We start from the raw sequence: 23,256 nt of genomic DNA on the forward strand, positions 1-23,256 counted from the left end.
CAAGTATAGTACAATATACGTACAAGTGCTACAACAGATGGATGCATGGGATGCTATGGGGGCACCCACGAGAAACACCAACATGGTTTTGGGGAAGTTAGGGAAGGCTTCTCAAGTAATAAGATGGCTAAGTTGAATTCTCAAGGAAGGAGGATGAAAAAGAGTAGTGAGCGCAGAGAAAGAATCAGCTGTGGAAACCAAAGACACAAGAGTGTGATACATTTGGAGAGCAACAAATGATTCCATAGCCAGAATGAAAAGTGCAAGGAGTCAGGGAGGGTCAGTGATGGGACTAGAGGGGTTACTAGCCTCTCAATCATGAAAGGCCTTGTGGACCATGATCAGAAGTTGGATTTTATACTGACACCTGGGAGTTTTAAGCAGGGGAGTAACTTGATCAGGTTTGACCTTTGGAAAGGTCTTTCTGGCTGTGAAGAAGGGATTGGAGAAGGAGGGCAAGTCTGGAGGTGGGGAGATCATTATGGGTCTGGGGCAATTACCCAAAAGCTTCATGGTGACAACCTGAAGTGGGCAGTATCTTGGGACTAGAACCATATGAGGCAGATTCTATAGGACTTAGTGGTTGAAAGTGAAAGATTAGGAACAGGGTGTGGCCATCTTTTAGGATGCGGCTTTAAGGCAGTGGGGAAAGAGGACTTTTGGACGGCTTTGCAGAAGGTAAGGCAAAGGAGGAGACTCCAAGACCCTAATCCCCACCCTTCCAACTCCTCTCCTCTCCATCTACCTTCTCTTCCTCAGCAATGAAGTTCCAGATGAAGACGTCCCTCCTTTCCAACAAATCCCTCAGAAGCTCTCTCAGCTGACAAACTTACATAGCATCATCTGTTACGGTGGAATGTCATCTGCCCAAAGAATCCTTCCCTGCTAAACAAAATAAGACACTCTTGTAACTTTCTAGCCCTTTCCCACTTTATTCTTTTTTGTAGCTCTTGTTCCCCTTGACATTACCTGAGCACCAGGAGGGCAAGGATTTTGTTTATTCACTGAGGTATATCCAGCACCCAGAGCAGTGTTTGATAATAGGAGAGTTACAATAAATATTTATTGAATGAATGGATGAGGAGCTCTATGGACAGCTAAGAGGGGCAATCTCTGTCAGTAATTCAAAGAAATTACTACTCTCTACTCACCGCCATGTGCAAGGGAAGAATCAGCTGCCTTGAATCACAATCACTCAATGCAGACCCATTGGTCTTTTGCCAACTCTGTCCAATCAGCACATTCCTGTCTGGCTGTAGCTTTGTCTTGGAGATTAAAGAGCCAGTTCTTCGGATGCTAATTCCAGCTAGAGCAAAAGTGACCTGAATAGTAGAATCTAGAACTCAACCAGGGCAGACTCAAATCTCAAATTCTCTCCACAAACAAGACATTACTAGTACTGCCGGGTTTTTTTTAATGAAACAAAAAAAAATGAAAACACAATGAGCTTCCATTACACACTTGCTGGAATGGCTAAAAATAAAAAGACTGACAGTATCAAGTGTGAGCAAAGACATAGAGCAACTGGAACTCCCAGACGTTGCTGGTGGGAACACAAAATGGTACCGCCACTTTGCAACACGGTTTGGTAGTTTCTTATAAAGCTAAACATTCATTTACCATTCACCCAGCAATCTAATTCCTTGGTATTCATCCAAAATAAATGAAAACATGTGTCTACACAAAAATTTGTACATGGATGTTCATTGCAGCTTTATTCATTGTTGCAAAAAACTGGAGACAACCCAAATGCCCATAGTAGATGAGTATTTTTTAATGTAGTTTCTTTATACAGTGTGATACCATTCAATAAAAAGGAATGAACTATTGATAGCTGCAACAACGTGACGAATTTTTTAAAAGTTATTCTAAGTGAAAAAGATTTCACATTGTATGATTTCGTTTCTATGAAATTCTAGAATTGGAGAAATTTGTAGTGACATAAAGCAGATCGATGGTTGCCTCAGGCTGGGGTCCAGGGTGGGAAAGATTGCCTGCAAAGGGGTCCTGGGGGATTTGGAGCATGATGGGGAGTTCCATATCTTGAGCACAGTGGTGGTTACTTAAGTATATTCGATTGTCAAATCACATCAAACCGTGTACTGAAAATGAGAACACTTTACCATATGTAAATTATATCTCAATAAAGTTGGCTTATAAAAAGTGAAACACAATTCTTAAAAGGCAAAAAAGTAAAAGCAACATAATTCCAGTTTTATTTGTATGTATACTTAGAAAAGAGTATGGAAAAATAGTATAAACTCTGAGTGGAGAGAATTCAGGTAATTATTATTTCTTTATATTTTTCTGTATTTTTTCATATTTTTAGGGATCAGTCTATGCTTATAATCAGAAAAGATATTTTTGTTTGTTGAATGAAACATTGCCTTGTAGGAATAAAAATAAATATTGTTCTGCCAGGGCAAGAGCAGAATTAGTTTTATTCCACATGCAGCTCAAGATCAGGTTCAGCAAGAGACTGAATCAACTATCTTTTGAATCTTAACCTTCCAGAGGGATCCACACACACCTGGGGCCAGGCCCCACCTAACAGATGTACACTCGCTTCTCTCATTGCTGGAACTCAACCAGAAGAAATACAGCTGGTATTTCTACCAGGGCAAGAAAACCTAACCCAGAAACAGGAGACTTCGCCGAAGCATGAGGCTGGAGGAAGGAACCGAATTTCCCAGAACCTTCTTAGAAGCTGTGTGTTCTCCAAGTTTTGAAACAGGAATCCCTTCCATTCAGAACCAAGCTTGTTTTATCAAAGCCTCTTCCCCTGGGCTTTGCCAGAAAGTTCTCCTCCAACCTGAAGCCCTCCTGCAGGACCGTCCTAGGAGAATGCAGAAGGAAGCCACGCCCCTCGCTAAAGGTTAGACTTGGCCAGCATCAGCATTAACCCGAGAGCTTTCAAAAATGCAGGTCCCAGGGCCCCACTCCAGAGCTAATGGGTAAAATCTCCAGCAGCCAAGCCCAGGGATCTGGATTTTTAAAAGCCTCTCCAGGTGAATCTCATGGCAGCACGTGGAAGATTTGGTCCACATCTATGGTCTTCAAACTTCAGTGCATAAGAATTACCTGAGCTTCTTGAAGGCACAGGTTGCCAGGCCACACCTGTGTGGATTCCGATTCTGCGTGTCTCAGGGAGGGCTCCAGAATCTCCACTTTAACCAGCCCCCAGGTGATTCTGATGCACGTGATCCACAAATCACATTTCCAAAGCCCTATTGTAGATGCCAGAGTAAGTGTTCCTGGCCCAGTGCCCAAGAGGGAGCTGAAGGAAGAGGCCGGAGAACTAATTTGGTTAGGCAGCATGCTTGAATTTATTAGGAAGTGAATAAAGAGGAATTTTGCATCTCAAAAGCAGCAGACAGCTGGAGGGGAGGGCTCAGTCCCAAAGACATCTTGAATAAGAGGATGCCTTATAGTGACCAGACATCCAGCTTCATGAAAATAAAGTCACGGGGATTCACCCTTTGAGCTGCTGGGATCACTTTGGCTGAGACTCAGTTCTAATTCCTCACCAGCATGGTTCTTGTTCTCAGTGCCTCGACACACCAGGGCAGACACTGGAGAACAAGGCCTCCTCTACAAATAACACCCGAGGCTGGACACTGTCTTGGGGGCGTGGAAGGTGCTGGAGACAAGTGGTCTCCACCTGGAGCAGACGGAGGCTTTCACCCGGACTGCCTCAGTGGAGGGGGGAAAGGACTTCATTTCGTGTCGCAGACAGGTGTGGGCTGGCAGCAAACAGGGCCGCAGCACCCAGAGGAGCCGCAGCAACCGGAGCCGCAGCAGCTCCCGCAGCAGCCCCCGCAGCCCGAGCCGCAGCCGGAGCCCGAGCCGCAGCAGGAAGATCCACAGCAGCCGTTCCCGCAGCCCGAGCCGCCGCAGCCCGAGCCGCCGCAGCCGCAACAGGACCCGCAGCAGGACCCGCAGCAGCCACAGCAGGCGGGCTGGCAGCAGCACACTTCACAGCAGTCTTGTTCTTGAGGGCAGCAGCCGAAGCACTCGCCTGGGCAGCACCCCATGGTCCCGGCCAGTCAGGCTGCAGGTCAGGAACGCGGCCAGAGGTCCCCAAGTCTGGCGGTGGCCAGCCAACAGCAGCATTTATATCCCCTCCCAGAAGGTGTTGGCACGAGGGGCAGGATGTTTTCTTTGTTGATATTTATGCCAGGTTTCATAGGAACAGCTCATTAGCCGCCTGTTTATTTTCCAGCCCTGAGCACCTCAACTCATAAAAAAGCCCCACTCGTCCCAACTGCTGTTTGTCCAGAGGGTAAAAATATGTCTTCCAAAAGACCTGTCATCATGGCCAAACACGAGCCAGCCGTCATTAGCCCAGGTTGGAGAGAGGAAGGGGAAGCCGGCCCCAGACTCTGGCCCTGGAATGGGTGCTCTTCTTCCATGTCTCTGGTGGCAAGTTGGCAGCAGACCCCTTTGTCATGGATGCTAGACCTGGAAAACCAGAATGGCATAGATGGATGCCCTGTGCCCTCTGCCACAGGCAGAGGCTGCTGTCGGAGGCTTGATCATGTGGCTCCTCCCAGGTATGAAGGGCATCCTTATCCCAGCCCCTGTGAGCAGAGCAAATATTTGTGTCTGTGTGTGGAATGTGGAGTGTGCCGCACGTTTGTTTGGGCTTGGGCAGTGAGCATCAGTCAGGAGTAATAACTGCTCTGTAAGATGGAGAGAGACTCATTATAAAACTGCAAGAGGCTGGGAGCCACGTTCTCCCTGGGCTGCAAGGTGAACTGAACACTCACACTTCTCTCTAAAAGGGCTGGAAGAGTGGTGGTCAGAGCCTGCAACAGCCCGGCCCCAGGGCTTTTCTCAGCAGAAGAAGGAGGAGGTGGAGGAGGAGGAGGAGAAAAGTGAGGAAGGAAGGAAGGAAGGAAGAGAAGAAGGAAAGGAGGAAGAAAAGAGAAGGAAGGAAGAAGATCATTGAATATCCAAAACATGGCATTAAAATGGGAATGTTGTGCACTTTTTTAAGAGCTCCAACTTTATAGACCATCTGGCAGTATGAGGGATTAACGTACAAAATACCCAGAGTATCATGCCAGGGAATAAAATGCCTCTGAAAGAAGACTGGAATCTGTAGAGGATTCTGTAATGTAACATAATGTAATGCAATGTAAATTCTGACATGGGTCAAAATCCATCTCCACTTGAGCCCTTGGTACCTTGTCATCCTCTTGGAATGATCATGGCAGCTCTGGAGCCTACAGGTTCGGCCCTCTGGAAGGCAGCACCCAGAGAAAGTGGGGTGGAGTGGGAGGTGGGGATGGAAGGTGGCAGTGGGCTGGAGATCTGGGTTAAAGGACACTGCCCCTCCTTCATATTTCCCTCACCTTTGTAGAGGGGCCTGGAGGTAAGGCAGCAATAAGATGAGTTAGAAGGACTGAGGATGAGGGGGAGGGAAACGGAGGCGGGTAGGACATGTTACTTGCATCTGATACGATGCTCAGGACCTCACGAGGTATGGAATTTTAGGACTGGCAGGAATCCCAAAAGATCATGCGGTCCAGGGTTTCTAAACCAGATTTTACATCAGAATTGCCTAGGGTGGGGGCTTTTGAAAAATACCAGTTCCCAACCTACACCCCAGTCCTGTTAAATCAGAATATGTGCTCGTGGGAGCTTGAGAAGCTAGCATATTTTAAAGTTCCCCAGACGACTCCAGTTATCAACTAGGTTAGGAAACACTGACGTAATTTAACACCGCCACGACCGTCACCCCCAAGCACTTTTTTTCTACAGAAGATGATACCGAGGCCCCCAGAGGACACATTAATGATAGATTGGACCCATAACCCAGATGTGCTGTCTCCTGGTGCAGAGTTCCTTCCACCACCCCATGTCCACAGATGGACACCTCTGGGTAAGTACAATACAGTGATGTTGACTACGAGCACGCCTCTTCATTCTTTTCTAATAATAGGTGATGCATTCACGGGGGAAAGATGCAAAAGGGCATGCACTGGAAAGTCTCCCCCTCCTCCTGTGTCCCGCCAGGCAGCTCTCTTGTCTCTCCCCCACCGTCCCCTCAGTGCCTGAATTTCCTCACCTAGAAAACGGAAAAGACGATAATAGTAGTGTCAACGTCATAGGGCGGTTGTCAAGATTAAATGAGTTATTATATATTTGTGTGAAGCACTTAGAATAGTGATTGGCCACATATTGTATGATAAACGTTAGCTATTATGTTATTTATAAACAAGAAAGTAAAGTGATAGACAGATGTATAGATGTACAGATACCGATATGGTTTTGTTCATTACACTAATGGTAGCATAATGCACACACTGTTCTTAACTGTTTTCTTCCTCTTAACAACGTCCCCTAGAGATGGTTCCATTTCAGTAGATAAAGAAGTTCTTCATAGCATTCTATATCAATAATTTATTTAACCAATTCTCTACTGAAAGATATTTGTTTCTAATATTTGAAACTTTAATTTTTATTTCTATTTTACTCTATTTGAAACTTTAATTTTGAAAATATTTTGCTATTATATAGCTGTTTCCTTACATCCTTTTGCACATATCTGTATATCCCTCCTACAAACTCCGGGTCAAGAGAAACTGCTGAATCAGTGAGCTTTGGCATCTGTAATTTTGACAGATGTTGCCAAATCACCCTTCACCCATCTACACTCCCGTCAGCAATGTGTGAGAGGACCTGTCCCTTTATACTTCACCAACACAACGTGATCGAAGTCTGCGACCTCGCCAATCTGATAGGAGAAAGATGGGATCTCGGAAGAGCTTTAATTTGCATTTCTGTTATTGTGCAGGAAATGAAGAAATATTTAGCTTAAATGCTATTTATCTTCCCTCTTCTGTGAATTATCATTTCATATCTATTGTCCATTTTTCTAGTGCATTGTTGGTCCTTTGATTGATAGGGATCCTTTATGAAATAAAAAATAAAAGCTTTGTCTGTATTATGAGTTATAAGTATTTTTCCTAGGCTGCCATTAGCGATTGATGCTGTATTTAAATAATAATAATAATATTTACATTATAAATTTCATACCTGCTTACTGTGGAATTTCTGAAAAATACAAAAAATTAAAGACAAGAAAATAAAAATCATCCATAGCCCGTAACCCCACAACAAAGATATTAATTGCTGATATTTTAGTTTCCCTTTTAGTGTTTTTTCTAAGGATTTGCATATACATATTGATATGAATGTAGATAGCTACACATGTAAGTGTATATATATGTATATATATATATAGGTATGAATTTCTAAGTCCATGTTCCAAGACATGTTAAAAATATGTAACTTTTTCCTCTAAAACTGCTTAAACCTATTTCAAACCTTCATTCCAGCTTATGGGATGAGAAAAGTCAGTCTGTACAAACTCAGAAATCATTCAGAATTTCTCCCTCCCCATGCTTCTTCTGGAGACGGTATCTGACTTTTAGGGGGCTCGAACAGTATCATAGCATTAAAGAGGGTGGTAACTGGTTCATGGTGGGCATCTGCTGAAACGTACGTGGTCCTCTCTTATTCTTGGCCACCATCCTCCCTCCGATGGCACCAGCTGAGATATCCGAGTTCTTCTTGCTCACCATGAATTCTGTGTCCTTCCCTCACCCCATCCAGGAGGCACCAGGGTCTTCTCTGTCTGGACACTCTCCTCTTCCACAAAGGTCTATTTTGAGTTGGGTAAGCTAAGCATTGACTTGAATCATTCTCTCTGCTTTTCTACGATAATAACCCCACCCTGGGGGCAGTGAATATAGAAAGACCCCACTGATGCCCAAGTGGTGAGGAAAGAGCAGCAGTGTAAGAAATTGCGGAAGAAAGATAAGGCCAGTGAATACTTCAAGGTTTCATCCTGACACATACTTTTACAAAATCAAAATCATACCGTGAAAATTGATTTGTATACTGAATATTGTGCTTAACCTGAGAAAATGCTCATGAATATGTTGATTATTAAATATTCTTAAAATTTGAGAATTTATATTTTCAAGTTGATGTAAACCTGCCCTATTGCTGGATATCCAAATTGTTTCCAATTTTCCAATATTAAAAGCAAAACATGAGATGAACTTCCTTAAATGTGAATCTTGGGGCCGGCCCCGTGGCGTGGTGGTTGAGTTCACGCACTCCGCTTCAGCAACCTGGGTTTGAGGGTTCAAGGGTTCGAATCCCTAGCAAGGACATACATCACTCATCGGCCACGCTGAGATGGCAACCCAGATGCAAAATAGAGGAAGACTGGCATGGATGTTAGCTCAGGGCTAGTCTTCCTCAAGCAAAAAGAGGAACACTGGCAACAGATGTTAGCTCAGGGCAAATCTTCCTCACCAAAAAAAAAAAAGAAAAAGTGAATCTTTATACATCTTTCTTATCTCCCTAAATTCCTAGAAATGGAATTACTGAATCTTCAGCATGTTAACAATCTTAAGGCTATTAATAAATATTGAAAAATCATCCTCCAGAAACATTATCCTGATCGGCACCTATTTCACAGTGCTTCACCAATACTAGTTATTATTTTTTGAATCTCTTTGTCAAGAGATTTGTCATGATTATAGTCCACTCATGAAATCTCATTGTAACATTTATTTGTACTTAAAGCTACTCATCTTTCTTAATTTATTTATAAGAGCTTATTTTATGCCAAGTATATTAACTTCCCTTTCTGTCACTCACACGTTGCAAAATTTGTCCCAGGGTATCATTTCCTATGAATTATGTCTATGGTATTTTTATGCATAGAATTTCCTTTTTATATAGACAGAACTACCTGTGTTTTCCTTTTTGCTGCTTTTATGACTGAAACTTCTTCGCCACTCCCAAATGAGACAACTTTTAGCTTTATTTTCTTTTAGTTTTTATAGTTGTGTATTTTACAGTTAATGCTGTTATCCATCAGGAATTCATTTTGATGTGTGGCAGATACTGCTTTACAAAAATGCCCTGGTTCTCCTAATTGGGGAACTTGAATGCCTGTTAAATGAGTGCTCAGCGTTACCACAAGAACAGGTTAGGGAGGTACGGCAGGAGTCATTGAAAACCTAGGCATGGCATCTGTTCTGTCGGCCTCTAGTGTTTGTCAAGTGACATTACACATACAGCTGCTCATATTTCTTATACAAATGATCGTAAGAGAGGCTCTGATGCTGTCTTCACCAGAAGGAACTCAAAAAGTTGATTTGATGTGAGAAGCTTATTGTATTTACATGGCACTGATTTAATGGTCCAATTAACCATCTCTTGGCAAACGAGGCACATTATCAGCCCCTCCCACGTGCTGGGCACTGCACTAGGCACTTTATATGTGTTTTCTTGGTTAATACTCTAGATAACTATACATAATAAGTATTATTATCTGTATTTCCTACATGAGGAAGCTGAGGCTCACAGAGAGCAATTGCTTTCATTAGAAGATGCAGAGCTTGGATTTGAACCCAGATCTGTCTGTTTCTGAAGCCCATCCCCCTTCCTCTAGGTCAGGCTTTCTGGAGGGAACCATAGAAAACTGCCCCTTTGTCTTAAGGTAAGTTTTAGAGTGAGAGTATCTTCAAGTGAGTTGGAAGTCTCACAGCCACAGAGACTATGGCTGTTTTATTCACTGACTTACATCCAGTGGCTACTGTATGGTGGGCACTCAATAAATATTTGTTAAAGAAATGAATAAGTAAAATCACAAATGAATGTGAGATGACCCCCTATAATCCAATGCAGTCAACTAGAAGGGAGTGGAGTCTCTGCCGCCATTGCTCACTCACCTTTCTTTGTTGTCAATTATGCTTCCCTCAGTCTCGGGTCCGGAAGCAATGCCGTCCAATAGGACATTCTGTGATAATAGAAATGTTCTATATCTGCTCTCTTCAGTATGGACTCCACTGGACATACATGGCCATTGAGCACTTGAAATGTGGCTAATATAATGGAGAAACTGGATTTTTAATTTTATTTAATGTTAATAGATTTATATCAAAACAGTCACATGTGGTCAGGGACTTCTATATTGGACAGTACAGCTCCAGAGGCTCTGTGTCAGATGGCGTGGCAGGCTGGGTTATTTGAATTAACCCGCATCACAAAAACAACTAAATACGCTGTATTTTTTTTTTTAAGTTTGAATCTTCTTAAAAGCATCAAAGAGCTGACAAGATAGTATGAATTGCCAAGTAATTATCAAAGAGCTAAGTGAGGGCAGGTACTCTGAGAGGCGAACTGAGCACTGAATCCGCTTCTCCCTCAAGGGCATTTGCTGAACTTGGCAAACTTAAAGTGCAGTTTTCACGACCTCTCGGGGAGCTGGAAACAGAAGATAAAGCCCAGGACCCACCTAAGGTAGAGACTCATCCAGGGGATCCTCCCCTCCATAAAGCTGGGACCCCAAAGGGCCACAGCCTTGGTGTAATGGTGAACCAGACATACACTCAGCCCACCCACTCCTACCACCAGGGCACTGTGAGGAAAGTTGTCTTGCGCATTACCTGGATGAGCCACAAAACTCAGACCAGGAATTTGAGAGGCCTCTGACTGGTAGTGTCCCGTGCACAGGCAGAAAGAAATGCAAATCCTTTCTGGAGGAACACACCATCATCCTACCTCAACAAAGTCCCACAAATAATATTCCGAGGAAAATGAGTGTGGTAATCATTCATGCTATCCACCCAGCATTTCTGTCTCTCTGCCATTGAGAAACATGGCAGGAATGCACTTCTCTAACTCCTTTGAAGTTAGGCATGACCAAGTGACTAACTGTGGCTGATAACCTGTGAATGGGAGCGAGTGTGTCACACGTCACTTCCAGACCAAAGCTTCATGAGCCACTGCACAGTTTGCCACTTTTTCTTCACCCTCCAAAGCAGATTTGTGGAACTGTATCTACAGTTGGAGCTACTTTCAGCCTGGGTTCTTGAGGAAGTGTGATGAGCAGATCCTCTTAATGGCTTATATTGGACATAGACCGTGAGAAAGAAAGAAACTCTTGTCCCGATGAGATCTGGCAAATTGGGGAGTTATTTGCTACTGCAGTAACTAACTTAGCCTGCCCTGACTGACCCAATGAACAACTCACCATTATACGTAACCAATCACACGAGGAGACAAGGCACCATGAGTGAGAACCAGTAGCAACAACAGAGCATAGACAGACCACAATTCTGATACTTGAATTATCAAATACAGAGTGTAATAAAGTATGTTGCTAACTTTAAAGCAATGAAAAACAAGCTAGAAAATATCTACAGGTGTGAGCTTTGGAAATATAACTGATAAAAGCAAGTCAGCCCTGTTTAGATCCCCTTAGAATTTTACGGATGCCGGGAAGTCAAGATGTAACTCTGTGATGCTTTCTTTTGGTCCCCACTGAAGGTGAGGAGAAACCAGAGGCCCCAGAGAAAGTCCTTGTTCCGGTCCCTACTGCTGCATGACAAACCCCAAATAGAGTGATATAAATCAACAAACATTTTATTGTGCTCTTGGGTTCTCTGGGTCAGGAGTTCTGAAAAGTCACAGCAGGATGGCTTGGCTCTGCTCTGTGATGTCTGGTGCATCATCAGGAAAGACTTGAAGGCGGGGGTTACTTGAAGGCCACTTGGGCTTCATCATGGCCCAGTGTCTGGGTTCCAGGCAGCCCAGGAGGACCAGGCAGAAGCTGCTTTGCCTTTTATGAACTACCCTCAGAAGTCACAGGATTTCCTCTGCAGTCACATATTCGCCCAGGTTTGAGAGGAGGGCCTATGTCAAACAGAGGACTGGCAAAGTCCTATTGTAAGAAGAGCGTGGGATAAGAGACATTGTTGCACAGTCCTCTTTTCATGCAGTCTCTGTCTTCTCCCAGGTAGTCATTTCCCGAACCTGTGGGATGCTAATGGCCTGCAGTCATTCCTGTCTTCCTCTTCCCTCTCCTTCCCCCCACGACAAAACCCAAAATCAAGAGGTATGTGGTATCAGTCATTTCCTCGTGTTGCTAATAACCCTTTGACCGAACCACACACACATTGCATGCTCGTACTATTTCCTACTCTCTTCTTGCTCTCTCTCCCAATTCTTTTCCCTCTCTTTCTCTCTCTCTCTTTCTCTAATTTCCCATAAGCAAGAAACTAGGGGAATTATTAGAAGGGAGTTGAAGGGAGAAGGAGAGAAGCCCTCTCAGTTGACCCTGAAGGCAAATTTAATTCAATATCTCTGGGTTAATTGAAGTCGTGGAAGTGTGAGGACCAGGAAAGATGGTCCATGTTGAATGCACGCTCATCTCCATTCTCCAGTCTCCTATTCCCAGGCCTGTATTTTTTGTTTGGGACACACATGCCACCACAAACTCCATTACCTGCCATGTTGGAACTCTCCCTCTCTGAATTAGTCAAGGTTCTCCAGAGAAACAAAACCAATAGGGTATTTGTAAATGTATATATAAGAGGAGATTTTCTATAGGAATTGGCTCATTTGATTATGGAGACTAAGAAGCCCCAGGATCTGCCATCCACCATCTGGTGCAATTCACTTTGTGGCTGAAGGCCTGAGAAATAGCAGAGCCGATGTCCCAGGACAGGAGAGGATGGATGTCCCAACTCAAGCAAAAGGAGCAACCCTTCCTCTGCCTTTTTGTCTATTCAGGCCCTCAAATTGGATGATGCAACCCCCACCCACCCTCTCACCCCATCACCCCACCCCCACATTGGTGAGGGCAATAGATCTTCTTTACTCAGCCTACTGATTCAAATGGTCATCTCTTCCAGAAACATCCTCACAGACACACCCAGAAAGAATGTTTACCAGCTACCTGGGCATCCCTTTAACCAAGTCAAGTTGACACATAAAATTAATCATCACCCTCCACAATCCCCATTTTTCTGTCTACTTCTCTTGTAAAATTTCTGACAAAGAAGGATGCCCTGGAAAATATTCTTAATAATAAAAAATAATAATAAGGATTTGTATTTGAAAAAGAAAACTCCCTTCTGAGCAGGAATGTTTCCTAAGACCATGAGTCCACCAGACAGATACCTTAGAGAAACTTCCACGCCCACATGCAGTCACCCTTGGTAACCACACGCTTGCTTGACTGATGCTGCCCTGGTTGAGAGTGTTTCTGGATTTGTCTTTGGACACGACACTTCCCAGTCCATCCCAGAGAGGGAAACATTCATTTTGTGTAAACCTCATCCAGTGCTTCCGGGAGGACCCCAGACTTCTTGTAACAAAACAGATTTTTTATAAAGTGGCTTTTGAGTCACTTGTCCTCCTTTCTCTTATCAGAATAAGTATGAAAACCACAAATATCTTTACACAGTTACCTTATTGCAAGGATCTGGACAAATGTCATTTGCCATCACTTTGTGGCTGCGGCTATGGATGTCAGGCCCAAACACAAGAGTGTGTACCCCCTGGTTACTCAGCCAATTCCAAGCGCCACAGTTTCCATCAGGCAAACAGCAACGCCTTAAGACTCCAGGGTCTAATTCCCAGAATTACCGCAGCCACAACCGGCTGAAATCAAGAGATTAGCTTGCTTTTCCACCCAATTCTTTTGTGTTCTGTTTTGTTTTGTTAGCAATAAAATATTTCTGAAAAAAAAAAGCAACTAGGCATTGAAACAAAACAGAAGAAAGAACAGAGAAAATATATGTTCAAACCTGTGCTTCTGTACTCAGGATTAGCGGCTGTTAATATTTTTTCATATTTGCTCTATGTGTGTTAAAAAATCAAGTAAACACAGCATTAAAGATAACATAGAACTGCAAAAGCTCTTGGCGTGAATTCAACCTTTGTGTGGTCCCACCACTTTAGTTCTTTACTTAATTTCTATTTAATATTGGGCTCAAGCCAAACGTTGTGCTCCGCACTCCTGTTCTTGTCACCAAAATTCTTTCACAATGAAGTTTTGTGTCTAATCCTGTAAGTGTCATGGTTGTCAATGTAGGCATCACAGACTGCCTTCCAAGAACACAGCGCCAAGGTTAAGAGAAGGGGGAATTACTCTCTTCTCATTAGAAAGAGACCGTCATGTGCCTACATGTTTCCTGTTCTCGTAGTCACCCAAGTGCATCTCCTCCTCATAAGTAAAAAATGTTTCCTGCTGTGTGACACTATTCAAGCAACCTTTCTGTGCTTCATTTTTTCATGTGCCCTAAATAGGTTATTAATTTCAGACAAATAGATTATTATTGTTTGAAGACCTATCCTGTGCCTCCTATACGTCTGCCATAAAAGGCAGCACAAGGATCAATTAAGAAATGTGAAAATTCTTCTGACCTGAGGGTCAATCTAGCAGAGACAATGGCCTGGATGGAGTCCAGGGCCCCGGCTTTGGACAGGCTTCATGCTTGTCTCAAGGTTGCCATATGCAGGCGCAGAATCGTGCCAGGCCCAAGAGCACCCAGCTGCGGGGCTGCAGAGAAGCTGAAGACCAGCTTATGTACTGCTTGCCAGACCAGGCACCTGCCAAGTGTGTCCTCCCAGAAAGGGAACCTTTCTCTAATTCACCAAGGGCACGCGTGGGTTGCCATAGACCTGGCTGGGGAGGACAAGGGCAGGAGGAGCTGGAGAATGGGGGCAAATGGTGTTCGGGAGACACCAAAGGTCAGACCAGAAAGGTTGGATCTGCCGTTAAATCTAAGGGGCAAACATGGGACTAGAATTGGGAGATGAAGGTAGTGGCAGAAACAGGGCCCCAAAGACCAAGTGATAATGCACTCTGAGAGGGTCTAAGACAGTTGTAATAGACAGGGTCAGGTTGCCTGACCTTTCTCTCTCTTTCTTTCTTTTTCTTTCCCCCTCCCCCCCTCTTCCTTTCTTTCTCATTTTCTTTCTTTCTTTTGGTACCAACCTTACAGCAGGAACCCTCAGTTAAACACACAGCAATAAGGCAGACATCCTTTTCTAAAATCCTTGACATCCAAATGTCGAACTCTGGAAGCAAGTCCTGCTAGCACAGACCTCACCATATCTCAGCTGCAAGATTCTGGACACTTCCCCACCTGGCCTGCCATTAGCCCCCCTGTGTTTCTGCATTTCGGTTCAAGATATGCTGCCTTGGAGAACCGACCCAATTGAGAACTGATCAAGAACAGACTTGAAACCCGCCCATCCACGCCCTCTGCCCTGCCCTCACAGCATACCCTCCTCAGAGGGACTTGCTCTGTCTGTGTTGGTGTGTACTTATGTGTCACTACACACAGCCTGAGCGTGCATTTACCGAGGAGACCCCCCTTCCCCGCCTGGTTGTGCAATGGCGCACCACACACAGCTCTGTTCCCCAGTGTCCAGGTCACTGATAATCAACATTCCTGCACACTTTTCCCTGTGGTCAGCAGCCAGCCAGGCTCCACAAACAACCTACCACGAGTCAGCATGTGCAGGTATGAAATTATTGTTAAAATGAAATACAAATACATTCAGTTTGATCCAGGTCTTCAGTGATAATTGTTGCTTTCCTGTGTAGAAAATAGACCTGAGTGCAAACCAGTTCCCGTAAGTGACTAAAATTACCGTGACTTTGACACTACCAGAACTACGCTTTACTTCGACCTTCCCGTCGGAAAATTCTGATTGCTACAGTCAGTGAAAATGCCATTAGCTTAATATTTCTTTTTAAAGATTTTATTTTTTTCCTTTTTCTCCCCAAAGCCCCCCGGTACATAGTTGTATGTTCTTCGTTGTGGGTCCTTCTAGTTGTGGCATGTGGGACGCTGCCTCAGCGTGGTTTGATGAGCAGTGCCGTGTCCGCGCCCAGGATTCGAACCAACGAAACACTGGGCCGCCTGCAGCGGAGCGCGCGAACTTAACCACTCGGCCACAGGGCTAGCCCCTAGCTTAATATTTTTAACTGTCCATCTTCCTCCTAACACAGCACACACACACACACACATGCACATAGGCATGTGCACCCCCGCACACGCACTGCTGAATTCATTTATCTCTGATTCTCAGCCCTCGGGCACAGATTCCTCAGCCTCTTGCCCCCATCCAGCCTTTCGTCTGAAGCCCTGAACTTGCGGGAACTCAAAACCGAGTTCCGAAGGCCTTGTGTGCCGAAGGCCTTGAGTGAGCAAAAGCTTTGACTCTTGAGGCTGTGGATGCCCTGTCCTGATCAACAGGAAAGGGGGCCAGAGCACCGGGGTATAATGTCCTCAGGGTTCCTGAGGACGTGAAGAGAAACTGTGTTTACTGAGCATTCACTACGTGTTGAGTTAAGTACCTTTACCAACTAATCTCATTCTGCCTTTGTAAGAACTATGAGGTGGTCATTATTCTCCCCATTTTACAGATTAAGAAACTGAAGCTCAGACCAGGTAACACACTGAGGGCTGAGATTCAGATAAAGGTTACAATTCAGATTGAAAACTAAAGCAACCCTTTCCAAACCCAAGATTTTTCTGGGGCTTGGTTTACATTCTTTTTCTTTTCATCTTTTACCATTTTTTAAACTTTAAACACACACACTCCAATGTGTCACACTCCAAGCTTTAGCTCCTCAGGGCCACCACCACCTTCATTTGTGCTGCCACACGAAGTCATCTCATGTAGACGCCAACATTTTGCAGCTGCTGAGCATGGTTTAATTTCTTATAAGTCTGTCTTTGACCGGGAAGGCAGTAATCTTCCCTGGTCTTTATATTTCAGGCCCGAGCTTGTCCCCACATGTGAAAAGCAAGCGTGAAAGAGAACTACCCCGCACACCTGCCGTGGGCTCAGATAAGAGCCTGGCCGGGCCGGGCCCACCCGCCTGGCACACACCCCCATCAAGGTGTCAGCACTGTGAGTTTCATAATAACAAGGGACAGGCCACATCATGATCTTTTCTCCTTATGGCTTTAGCAATTCTCGTAACTTCTGGCACTTCTTGTCTGACTTTCCTGTTTTTGAGAGGCGTGTGAGCAGTTGTTAGATATCAATGACTCTTTGAACCAAAACAAAACAGAACAAAGCCTTTGACTGTCACTGTCATGGACTACCCACCCACTTCAAATGTTAGTGCTCAGCACATCTCTTTCCCACTTGCTGCCAAAGTGCTCCTTTTAGTAAAGGTGCCAATCAAATCCATCCTTTTAACTTTCATAAGGCTTCCCTCTTCCCTTAAAATAAAGTCAGATCCTCCTCAAAGCTGGGAGACCCCCACATTCCCTGGCCACTCTTCCCAGCTCATCGGTCACTCCATCACTCCCTCCCTGGCCTTCCTTCCTCCTTCGGAGGCACCAGCCTCATTCTCTCCCTTGACCTGCTGGTCCCTGTGTCTAGAATGCTCTTTCCCTCCGATCTGTTTCTTCTTATTTTCCAGGTCTCAGTTCCAGTGTTACCTCCTAGAGAGACCAGCCCTGACCATGGCAACCACTATTGCTCAGACCCATATCAACCATCCTGCTGTCTCTTCTTCTTAATGTTCACCGCTATCTAAAATCCTCTTCTTGCTGTGCATGTTTACTTATTGACTCGATCCTTCTTCTTTCCTGCCTGTGAACTCCAGGGGAGCCTGATCTTGTTTGTCTTCTCCCTGGAGACATCCCTGGTGCTGAGAACAAGGCCTGGCCCAGAGTAAGTGCTTAATACTATTCGTTAAGCAAACAAATGAAGCCAAACAACCTCATTGCTCCCATTGACTGAATTTCAAAGTAAGTATTATAAATATATCTTAAAATTAAAGATACACCAGTAAAACATTGCTCTTTTATGTACTGTGTTGCCTTTAAACTTTCATTTGGAAAAAGAATCCTGTTGCTTTTTTAAAAATTGTTTCTGAAAACCACCATTATCTAGCATCCTCTTTGGAGCGTTTCAAGGTAAAGGGAAGAGAGGAGGGCCAGGAAGGAGAAGCAGAAGCAGGCCTTGCTGCCTCTTCCCTGGCTACACCAGGGATTCGAAAGGAAAATCACCTTCTGGGCCAGCCACAGGCACATAGCTTCCTGGCCTCGAAGAAGCCTCTTCGCCACTCCATCCATCCCCAAATCCCAAAGTCTCCCCTCCATCTCCAAGGTGTTATCTGGCATTCCAGCCCGAGGGGAGGAAGACTCCGGTTCCAGGGGACTTTGAATGCATGTATCTGGGAGGCCTGGCCTGGTGGGACGGGCAAGTGCCGGTCCAGTGAAACCACGACATCAGCCCCCCTGTGACCGGAGGGAGAATGTCAAAGAGCTGGAAGGCTTTGGGTGTTAAGCCATCAAAACCAAGCTCCATATGGGCCAGAGGAGAAGAGCCAGTTATCGCGGGTGGGAGGCTGACAACCTGGCTCCATCCCTGACCCACAGGTTCTTGCCAACTGTCTTTAACTCATCTGCTCTCAGTTTTCCCATCTGTGGAATGGTCGTAATTCCTACCCTCCCAGGCTTAAAGCACAGAGTAGGTATTAAATAGATGTTGGCTTCTCTTTTATCAAGGATTCGGAGCCCCAAGCCGCTGTCATTGGCCCTTGCTTCCCTCTGCCACTTTGGGGCCTTCTAATGAGCCAAAGCTGTGGGCAAAGAAGGGAAGAGTCAGGCCATCTGTATTCTTGCTCCAGCTGCCCAGAAAACTCGGCTTGCTCTTTCATAAAATGCAGAAGGGGCCAGCGCAGGGAAAGGTGGGATTATAAAGGACAGGAGGAGACTTTGAGGGATGGTGGATATGTTCATGTGGGAATGGTGCACAGGTGTATACACATGTCCAAACTTATCAAACTGCATGCTTTAAACATGTGTGGTTTACTGCATGTCAATTATACCTCAATCAAGCTTTCTTTAAATGGAGATAGTGATACTTGTCCACATCTAGTACATAGAACAAGGCCAAATATGGTAGTGGATGCGATGTAAGGAAGTACAAATGCCCAAATATAGCAGCGGTTCCCTGGGCTCTCAGAGACACGTGACCCACAGGCTGAGGTCAAGGCTGGGAGCATGCACTCTTGAGCCAGACCACGCCGATCTCAGAGCAGGCTCCTCTTCCATAATCTGGTGATCGAGGGCCACCAACCCTTCACAGGCATGGCCATGGGATCAGCCCCTGAAATATGGGGAGGTGAGGAGCAGACAGTGGGCTGAGGAAGATGTTAGGATTGGATGTCGCTTGTCAAACAGTGCTTTGTGTTCAAGGACCTCACACAGTGGCCTCACCTCCGGTGCACCCAAAACCACTAATATGGCCGTCTAGAAATAGTCAAGGACCTGGGTGAGGAAAAGAAAGCTCATGAGAGGAATTCCGATTATATTCCCGAGATGATGAAGGAGCCGGATTTCTGGGGTTTAGTAGCTATGTTCCCAAAGCGAGCAACAATTCCCACAGGACAGATCTTCCACGTCTTCTTGCCCATACGTATGTCCTGGGTGTTTTCAAGATGCTTCTGCTCTAGGTCCTTCCTTGGGCCTCCGTAATTCTTTCTGCGAGTGATTCACCAGGCCACATTTTGTCTCCTTCTCAGAGCCACCCACATAAAGCTCCCCTCAAAAAGGAGCCTTTGCAGGTGCCTGTGAGAAACAAGAAGTTAAAACATGCAACCAGGAGGAGAAAGGGGCAGCCCAGGCGGGCAGGCTCACATCCCTTTCCCCATCGCCCCACATTTCCCACAGACAATACTCCTTTCATTGCTCACCCCAAGGCTTCCTGTCACATTCCACTCCCTATGGGTCCCCTCTCATGTCATCTCCATGCTGCTTTGGGGCCTGGAATTCCATGGGCAAGCTGGGAAGAGGGGTACGTGGAATAACGGAAAAGATTCATCACCTTTCCAGAAGAGAATGTTGCTCCTGCACTACCCCAGGGCCTTTGAGGAGAGCTCCAAGCTCCAGGAGAGCCTTTCAGGAAAGCTCCAGGAGAGCTTTCTCCAAGAGAAAATGGGTATCTGGTTTACCTCGGTGAAAGGCAGAAACAAAAAGACGTTGTAGGAGGCTGAGTAGAATGTTTTATTTGGAATAGACAACCTCAAAATTAGCCTCTCAGAGCCCAGGAGTTAGTATTCAAGGTCACAGGGTCAGTGACAATAATACTATGGTCTATGCCTGTACAGCGCTGTGCCATTTACAAAGTACCTCCATCCACAGTGACCATCACAACAACCCCGTGAAGCCGGTTGGCTGGGTGCTCCTTCAAAGGAAGAGTGTGAAAGTGAGGGAAGTTAACAAGTATCCAAAGTCAAGACCCAAAAGTTCCACCTCCCAAACAACCCAGAATTCTTCTACTACACGTCACGCCGTCACCTACGGGGTGAGACCCGTTGCCCAGCCAGTGTTGCTTATTTCACATGGAAGACAAAGCAGGTTAGGAGGTGGGTCCCAGGTTCTGAAGCCCTTGCTTCCTTGCTATGAGAGCACTGTTTCTGAGAAGGCCTGGTGCTAGGAACTGATGACTTCAGTGACAGTGGTGTTAATGTTATTTGCAAGGTCACACTACTATTAAATAGCAGAGCTGGGATCCAACCCAAAACTCTGGTTCCAGAGTCACGTTCTTCAAGGGCACTGGATCAGTAGTCCAAATCAACACAGTCGCATGCACTGAAGAAGAACACTTGCCTCCATATAGCAAGATGGGTTTGCGCTTACTCTCAGAGGTCACATTTTCTGAATTGCATCTCAGAACACTGTGAGGAGGCATGAAGCCCAAAGAAGGAAAGGTACATGCCCAAGGGTCAGAGCTGGTAAAGAGTAGAGTCAGATCTGAGTATAGCCTATACTAAAAACCATTATTTTTTCTCCTTTTCACAAAGAAGAGGAGGAACTGGAGGCCATGAGAGTCATGTGAGTTGTAGCTCCTCCGCCAGTGGGTGGGGCTAAACCTGCGTGAAGTCCAAGCCCCTCCTTGTCTCTCAGACCCCATGGAGCATGGAGTCTCCGCTGCCACTCCTACCACCCTGGACAGGCCATTTGTCCAGGACCCAGGCAGCCGCTGCAGGGAGATGAGTGAGTTAGAGGGAGGAGGGAGACACAGAGTGAGCTGGGCACAGAGTCTCTGTGAATCCAGGGCTCCAATGGGGTGACTTGCAGGCACTTGCTCCATCTTGATGGCCCAGAACAAGCTTGAAAGAGAGGCCCACGGCACCCACTCAGTGCTTCGGACAGACAGTTTCACACACTGCGGATGTCTTGGGTGAATTTATATGTCAAAAAAATTTTATGTGTGTAAATCTCATGCTATTCCCTCATGGTGAAAAGGAAGGATCTTTCGACCAAAACAAAACTCATACTTTCAACTCTTTAACATAGGTGTGGCATTCCAAAGAATTTCTACCCACAACTTCATGTCAGGTTGAAATGACATATCCCAGTCCAGAGAAAGCACAGGTGATGGAGGCACAGGGTTCACCAATCTGCTGGGTTTCACAGTATTTCTTCTTAGAACCCTATCGGAAGAGTTTTGAGCAGGCACCTGCAATATGTTTACTTATTTTTATGCATTTTATAATATGTATATTATATTACAACTATAAGATAATATGCATATCATAAAATGTACACTATACTAATAAAAATTTTTAAAGGGATAAGTAATATGTGATGAAACTTTTTAAATTACACTTGTTTTTGTTATTAAATGGGCATAAACATTTGCCCTCCCAAAATACCACGATTAAATAATATGAAAGAAAATAGCAACGTTAATAACATTTTGGCAAGAGCAATGTGATTGAAAATATCTCTTTTTTTAACATTTTAGTTTGATGATTTGTAAGACGTTGACTTGAAAGTCTGACTCTAAGTAAAATATATTTCTGCATATTTTAATAATTATTATGAGCTTTTTAGGCACCGAAACAGTCATTACCTGATTTTGGTGGCTATGAGAAAAAACTCTCCAATATGCAAAGGTTGATTTGGAGGAAGATCCTTGTTGGCTGAGTATATTTTTCCCAGTTCTTTCTCTGTTTCAATATTTTCATGTTGCCAAGGGGCACATGATTCATTTCTTCTCTCCAGATTTATGTCCTCCTGGTGTTGTCCCATTTCTGTGAGTCTCTCACGTACTCCCTCTGAAGAGATTGACAGAAAATGTTTGCAGATACTCTTGTGCGCATTTGCCACTCCCTTTCCCCCCAGCTTGTTCCCAAAATGAAAACCACGTCAATAGGATGACAATGTCTGCTGGAGACTTTTCTCTAAGGGAAGTCACGGACCATATGTTGGGGTGAATGACTCCTTCATCTGATGGAAGAACGTTGGTTAATTTTTTTTTGAGGAAGATTAGCCCTGAGCTAACATCTGCCACCCATCCTCCTCCTTTTTGCTGAGGAAGACTGGCCCTGAGCTAACATCCGTGCCCATCTTTCTCTACTTTATATGTGGGACACCTGCCACAGCATGGCCTGACAAGCAGTGTGTAGGTCCGCACCCAGGATCCAAATCAGTGAACCCCAGGCTGCCGAAGCAGAACGTGTGAACTTAACCACTGTGGCACCAAGCTGGCCTCCTGGTTAATTTTTATGTATACAAGACAACCAATTTTGAAATTAATGAATGAAAAGGACAATTATCACTTTTGTGCTAGAATAAGAGTTTATTAGGAGGTTAACAAGGGATCTTTACTGCATCTCCAAAGACCAAAACAGTGACACGGGAAGATTTTTCCCAATTATGTTCTGCTTCATAGCACGTGCATCAGCACTTAATATAATTATATGTACATCACATTTAGATAAGCATTTGTTAAAGCATAGCATGGTATGCAAATGTGTCATTGTGATAATAAATATTACGTGATCCTGTTGTAGATTTCTCTGTGTGACTCGGAAGACAGACTGAGTCCTTAAGGAGACTTTGCAGTCTGTTGTACTAGAGGATCAAGCCAGGGAATTCAGTGGGGATAGAGATGACACTTAGAAGCTGGTGCTGGTAGAAGTTTCTTCCTTTGGCCAAAGTGTGGTCACTGTAGGAGACGTTCGGATGTCGTAGGGCTGAGATGCGACTTTGGAGCCCTTCTCTTCCTCCTGGCACTGGGACCTCTAGCGCACAAAAGTGTTGCAAGGCCCACACCGAGTACGTGGGACACAAGGATTAGAGACACAGGACCCAATGGATGTGTCACATGCATTGGTTGTGGCACATGGGTTGCAGGGGAGCCTGGAGATAGAAAACCATTGGGGCAAGTTAGGGTAAAATGAGATGAAGAGATAGGAAGATACTAAACACACTTGCTGTAAGAACATCGTTTTTCCTCAGAGTGCCTCCAAGAAAAGCTTGAAATTATAAATTTATTTCTATCAAGACTTTTCATCCCCACGGAAACTTCATACGCCCCCCCAAGGGAAATATTACTAATGTCATACTCACTTGCAGTCCTCGCTCTCCAGCAGGCCCCGGTACGTGT

General features: G+C 44.9%; 1 protein-coding gene across 1 annotated transcript; it reads right to left on the reverse strand.

Annotated features, from left to right (window-relative positions):
- Nucleotides 1-3,302: 3,302 nt before the first annotated feature.
- LOC124247661 (keratin-associated protein 17-1) lies at nucleotides 3,303-4,093 on the reverse strand. The gene has a single exon (XM_046677174.1). It carries the CDS (start codon nucleotides 4,032-4,034, stop codon nucleotides 3,717-3,719), a length of 318 nt encoding a protein of 105 aa, XP_046533130.1. The 5' UTR covers nucleotides 4,035-4,093; the 3' UTR covers nucleotides 3,303-3,716.
- Nucleotides 4,094-23,256: the final 19,163 nt, after the last annotated feature.

The sequence above is a fragment of the Equus quagga genome, chromosome 11, assembly GCF_021613505.1.
Source record: "Equus quagga isolate Etosha38 chromosome 11, UCLA_HA_Equagga_1.0, whole genome shotgun sequence".
Classification (NCBI taxonomy): domain Eukaryota; kingdom Metazoa; phylum Chordata; class Mammalia; order Perissodactyla; family Equidae; genus Equus; species Equus quagga.